The 6,000-nt window shown below is 46.6% G+C and overlaps 1 protein-coding gene across 2 annotated transcripts; it reads left to right on the top strand.

Moving 5' to 3' along the window:
- The first annotated feature begins 275 nt into the window (after nucleotides 1–275).
- On the top strand, nucleotides 276–2,937 carry LOC123394969 (E3 ubiquitin-protein ligase RNF170-like). Of its 2 annotated transcripts, XM_045089876.1 has the most exons (5): nucleotides 276–478; nucleotides 1,474–1,673; nucleotides 2,125–2,226; nucleotides 2,448–2,499; nucleotides 2,581–2,937. In XM_045089876.1, the coding sequence occupies exons 1-5, from the start codon at nucleotides 358–360 to the stop codon at nucleotides 2,691–2,693; spliced, it is 588 nt and encodes a 195-aa protein (XP_044945811.1). In that variant the 5' UTR covers nucleotides 276–357; the 3' UTR covers nucleotides 2,694–2,937. The 2 variants fall into 2 exon arrangements, with proteins under 2 accessions (XP_044945811.1, XP_044945812.1); XM_045089877.1 differs by lacking the exons at nucleotides 2,448–2,499; nucleotides 2,581–2,937 and adding an exon at nucleotides 2,316–2,441 and having other exon boundaries at nucleotides 288–478.
- Nucleotides 2,938–6,000: the final 3,063 nt, after the last annotated feature.

Raw genomic sequence — 6,000 nt, 5'->3', positions numbered from 1 at the left:
TCATACACTTATTAAAATTAATGTTGCATAATGATAAAACATGTAGGTTTTGCGCTTTTTTCTAGCCCGATGCAACGCACGAGCATTTGTACTGGTAGAAGTTTAAAACAAACATGGAGGTACGTGACTGGCTGTAGAAGCTCTTAAGTAAAAAAAAAAAAGGCATTCGTTGCTGGTCGTGGTACCACCGCGTGGCGTGCGCGTCGGGCCGTCGACGGGAAAAGCAGAGCAGAGGACAGCAAAACGGTTTCCGTCCGAGTCCGACGACTTGACCGTGAAAGGGAAAGGAAAACAGAAGCGCGTGTGACGCGTTCCCTCCCGTGCGTCTGCGCGAGCGACAGGGAAACAAGGAAGGGGATGAGCTCCGCCGCCGTCTCCTCGTCGGCGTCGCCGGTGCCGCCGGAGGACGACGTCTGCTCCGTATGCCACGACCGCTTCCGGATCCCCTGCCAGGCCAACTGCTCCCACTGGTTCTGCGGTTCGTCCCTTTCCTCCCCCGATCCATCTCTACTGTTCCCCCCTTCCTGCCCTGAAATTTTGCTAGGAGGATCCGGGGTCAAATTGTCTGGAGGCGGGAGCGTTCGTTCGATTGCGCGATGCTGCTGCTCCTCCCCTTCGGGTGCGGACAAGGGGAGGCCTTGGATTGGTCGGAATTGCCGCCAAGTTTCAGATTCGTTCGATTGTTCGGATCAATGGCGAGTTGCGGAGCCGGAAGCCCAGATCGAAAGCTTCCCATTGCTCTCTACTCTCAGAGTTTGTCTAGGACATGCTTGCTCAAATCGATCCCAGATGAGGGTTTAGGTTACTCTGGTCTGCTTGGGCGAAATGATGTAACTCATACAGGTGAAACGGGATAACAGGGTAGTGCCTAATGTGTACTATAATGTGCACGACATAAACATCTGTCATATTTCAAGATTTCTTCTCAGTACATTAAAAAATAGGAATTAGAATTGTTTTCTGCATTTGCTGATATAAGCATGGTCTTGCCCCATCCAATGCCTGCTCTTAGGCCTCAAGCAAGGAAATCAAATGGCCGCGTCCATGTTGAGTTCAGAAATTCAGATCACATCCACCTGAAACAAGGATGGGTTACTTCAAGACTACCATATGCTTCCTTGTACCTTGGTTGAAGGATAATAATTATCACTTTAAAGAAATGTGGCGCTAACCTTGTTGTTGTCCACTAGTAATAATAAACAGTTTGTTTACCTTGTACGTAGTACCACTGTGATATCTTTTACGATACGGTATGTTACAGTGGAGATGTCTGCTGCATATATAGGTTATTATTTGTCTTCCAGCTTCCCTTCTACACAATATGTTGCAATGTTTATTGCTGATTCACACATTGTCTGTACTTTATCCAATTTATTTATTATTCCTGTGTTGGGTACTATCTTCTATTCTATGGTTCTATTACTGAAGATTTGGACATTTAGTTAGTTCTTCTAAGTTCCCAAGTTTCTGCAGGAGAGTGCATCATCCGTGTTTGGAACCATGGAGCTGCTGTACAGCCTTGCAAGTGCCCCATTTGCCGCCGCCTTATAAATCTTCTGGTACCTGCTAATGTATCAGACGATCAGAATGATGATCCCCAACTTCAGCGTGTTTTGGGAGAGATTCAGCACTACAATCACATATTCGGTGGAGCACCACGCAGCCTAACCCAGGTTTATACTCTGTTATGCAATGAAAGCTGACTTCATTTATTTCAGATACAAGAGATATAGCCAAATGATCTAAATTTTTCAGCCACCACAACAAGACCAACAATTGTTTTCCTGATATAAATATTACAATTGACATTTGATTGGCCAAAATTCCTGGTAGCACTTCAGTAATGCCAAGGGGGAAATGTGTTAAGTCTTACATGTTCTTATAGGCTAAAACTTCCCTCATTAATGACTGTAGGGAAAGGAAATAGTTCTAAAGCATCACTGATGGTGTTGCCAGATTTGAACATTGCTAATTGCTTCGTTATAAGTATTCAAGATTTATACTTGTCATAATAGATGTTAGTATTGTAAATGAATTGATTGTATTTTCTAATCCAAAGACAAACTCTAGCATTTACTAATAGTAGGTTATGGGTAACCACTAGTTCATTATTATCCTTTTCAGAGGCTGCAAGACCTACCATTTTTCATACGAAGACTGTTCAGAGAACTAATGGATCCCCAGAGGACCCTCCCACTTGTCTTCAGGGCGAGGATGATTCTGATGGTACGTATGTTGTAGGCCATTAAGCTATGTTTATACCATCTTAACGTTGCACTGGAAAACTACTGAGACCGTGGAAGCAAACAAAACAGGTCACGCTGTTTGTTACTTCATTCATCTTCGTACCATCCGTTGGTGACCGGTGCTATGGATGCGAGGCATGAGACCGAGTGCGCACACATGTACATACGAACCTGACACGCTTGCTGATTCGAACTCTGTAGGTGATCTTGAGCGGAGTCTATGTCCTGAGCCCAGTCGACATCCTTCCTGAAAGTAAGCGGGGGCCGTTCCGAGTTGATTTCCATTTCTAACTCCCTGATGACATTTGATGCATCAACCAATGAATATATGCAGGTGTGCTGGGGCTGTTTGGGTTCTTTGACGACTTCCTCATCCTGGTGATCGTGTTCCTCCACCTCGCCGCCGTGTACCGGTCGCTGCTCCTGTACCGCCACGGCGGCCACTGAACTGTGCGGTCGGTGCGCCGTTGATGATGCGTAGCCGTGGTTGTATGTATTCCCACGCTGGTGGTGATTCGAGATCTGGTTTGTGCGGGAAATGTTTCCCTGTGTTAGCGAGAGTGGAGCGGCCTTATTTCGGTTTGCTGGGTGGATCATGGATGATGGACAAACACTCTGTACTTTAGCTCATTGTCACTGCTAGTTCATTTCAAGAAAAAAAAAGGAAAAGCAACATGAAGTTTCTTATTCTCGTCCCAGTGTTATTTCGTACCGATCATCACACCCTACCAAGGTCCTGTCTCCTGTGGATCTTTTGGGGTGGTTTTTTCGACTGCCAAGTTTCGAGTTTTTGCTTTGATGCGTGAAGCTCCCTCTCCTTCCAACGTGTGTCTCAGGGACGGTCTATTTCTTAAATTGCGTTTGGCATATTTTTTTGGGACAAAAATTTACAAAAGCAAGGTGGGTGTCAGTTTTGATCCGACTTCCTCAAAGAGAACTCGTTCTAGAGCAGAGGCAAGAAGAATGGTACAATTGGAAAGGCGTCCACCGCGGTTTGATGTATGGCTTCTTCTTCGTGACCTTGTTTGTCACCGTGGATTTGACGGTGTCTGATGTCTTTTGCCGGGGTGTTTTTATAGGCTTTAAAGTTGTGGCATAGTATTAATAGTGTTTGTGAGATGCTTTCGATGCGGTGGGGTTTCATCATTCGGGCCATATTTTCGTTAATTAACTGGGTGATTTTTTTCTGAATTAAATCAACGAGGCAGGGAGATGATTAGAGGGAATTGACGAGGATTGGGACGTATTTTAACTTACAAGGGTTTTAAATCCACCTCAAACCCCTCCAATCCTCTTGAGGGCTTGTTCGGTTAATCCCAACCATGAGGGTATTGAAGGGAATTGAGATGAAATTTGACTTGTAGGGGAATTAATCCCTTCCAATCCCCTCCAAACATCTTCAAATCTAAAGGAACTGAACAAGCTGAATCCACATGCAACCGAACAAGGTCTAAGACCAACTCCAGCGCGCGACCCCATCCGGACGTCCGTTTGACCCGGATTCTGTCCGTTTGGGGCGAGTGATGGGGTCGTGTTCGGGCATGTCCTGTGATGCGGTGGTCGTACGCCCAACACGCGGACGCATCCTTCGACCGCATCCTGTCCGCCACGACCAATATGCCCATATATTCATATTTATCAATGTTTTAAACAAGTTTGCACGTCCAAATATCAATTGTCTCGAATACAAATAGTTTTACAACCCAATCGAAATTGTCTTGAATAAAATAGTTTTACAACTAAATCGAAATTGTCTTAATAAAGATAATTAACCAATACATCTATTGGTTTTCAATGCGATCCCACATGTGCTCAACCAAGTCATTTTGAAGCTGCAAATGAGTGTGCCAATCGCGGATTTCACGATCGAATTGGGTAATTTGCTCAAACGTGGCCGGTTCTTGATGCAGGGGCTCAACATTGTTACCTTGAAAATCAAATCCTTGGTCGAAAATGGAGTCATCACGCTCGTCCTCGACGATCATGTTGTGCATGATCACACAAGCAGTCATCACCTCCCAAAGCTTCCCTTCATCCCATGTCAATGTAGGGTTTTAAACGATACCCCATCGGAATTGAAGCACACCAAAAACACGCTTCACATCCTTTCTAGCACTCTCTTGCATTTGGGAAAATCTCTTTCTCTTCTCCCCTTGGGGGTTTGAGATTGTCTTCACAAAAGTTTACCACTGAGGATATATACCATTAGCCAGGTAGTATCCCTTGTTGTAGTGGTGGCCATTGATCTCAAAGTTGAGAGGTGGGGAGTGACCTTCTGCAAGCCTAGCGAACACTGGGGAACGCTGCATCACGTTAATATCATTATGAGAACTGGCCATGCCGAAAAAAGAATGCCATATTCAAAGATCGTGCGAAGCCACCGCTTTTAATATGACAGTGCACGCTTTCACATGCCCCTTATACTGGCCCTGCCAAGCAAATGGACAGTTCTTCCGCTCCCAGTGCATACAATCTATGTTGCCAATCATGTCTAGAAAGCCTCTATCGGCGTTGATCGTCAACAGCCTTTCTGTGTCAGCGGCATTTGGTTGCCTCAAGTACTCGGGGCCAAACACCGCTATCACGGCCTTACGGAAGTTGTACATTGACATCAGACATGTTTACTCACTCATGTGCATGTACTCGTCTACAAGATCGCCTGGAATTCCATATACAAGCATGCGAATGACGGCGATGCATTTCTGATAAGAGGAGAACCCAAGCTTGCCAAGGGCATCTTTTTATTTCCACTCAAAGAATGGGTCATACTGAACCACTCCCTCACGGATGCGATTGAACACACGCCTTGACATATGAAAACGACGACGGAATTTCTTTGGTTTGAAGAGTGCGGTATTCTCAAAATAATCGACATAGAGCAAGACGTGACCTCTCTCTCTCTCTCTCTGGCGGTTCAGGTTGGGCGCACGGTCAGGCACTGACCCTGTACCGAGGCCACTACCTTTGAATGTGGTCATGAACGACCAGTGCAGCCACCACAAGTTGTTCATCATCCAAGGACGAATCATCCGATGAACAAATAAAGTGGTTGAAGAAAAAATCATCTCCACTGTCCATACCTTTGCGGGCAAAGTTGTTGGGGAACGTCGCATGGGAAACAAAAATTTTCCTACACGCACGAAGACCTATCATGGTGATGTCCATCTACGAGAGGGGATGAGTGATCTACGTACCCTTGTAGACCGTACAGCAGAAGCGTTAGTGAACGCGGTTGATGTAGTGGAACGTCCTCACGTCCCTCGATCCGCCCCGCGAACAATCCCGCGATCAGTCCCACGATCTAGTACCGAACGGACGGCACCTCCGCGTTCAGCACACGTACAGCTCGACGATGATCTCGGCCTTCTTGATCCAGCAAGAGAGACGGAGAGGTAGAAGAGTTCTCCGGCAGCGTGACGGCGCTCCGGAGGTTGGTGATGACCTTGTCTCAGCAGGGCTCCGCCCGAGCTCCGCAGAAACGCGATCTAGAGGAAAAACCGTGGAGGCATGTGGTCGGGCTGCCGTGGAAAAGTCGTCTCAAATCAACCCTAAAACCTCCGTATATATAGGTGGGAGAGAGGGGCCCTTGCCTTGGGGCTCAAGGAGCCCCAAGGGGGTCGGCCGAGCCAAGGGGGGAAGGTCTCCCCCCCAAACCGAGTTGGACTTGGTTTGGTGGGTGGGAGTCCTTCCTTCCCTTCCCACCTCCTCTTTTTTTTTCTCTTTGATTTTTCTTCCAATGCGCATAGTGCCCTTT

This window comes from Hordeum vulgare, chromosome 5H (genome assembly GCF_904849725.1).
Source record: "Hordeum vulgare subsp. vulgare chromosome 5H, MorexV3_pseudomolecules_assembly, whole genome shotgun sequence".
Lineage (NCBI taxonomy): Eukaryota > Viridiplantae > Streptophyta > Magnoliopsida > Poales > Poaceae > Hordeum > Hordeum vulgare.
Note: the sequence above shows the minus strand (reverse complement) of the source record. Positions and strands in the feature narration are given on the sequence as shown.

What these genes read in the sequence shown, in the direction of transcription:
- LOC123394969 (XM_045089876.1), top strand. Translation starts at nt 358, where the DNA reads ATGAGCTCCGCCGCCGTCTCCTCGTCGGCGTCGCCGGTGCCGCCGGAG. An exon ending in CTGCTCCCACTGGTTCTGCG is followed by an intron (nt 479 to 1,473) that starts GTTCGTCCCTTT and finishes AAGTTTCTGCAG; the next exon opens with GAGAGTGCATCATCCGTGTT. An exon ending in GGGCGAGGATGATTCTGATG is followed by an intron (nt 2,227 to 2,447) that starts GTACGTATGTTG and finishes CGAACTCTGTAG; the next exon opens with GTGATCTTGAGCGGAGTCTA.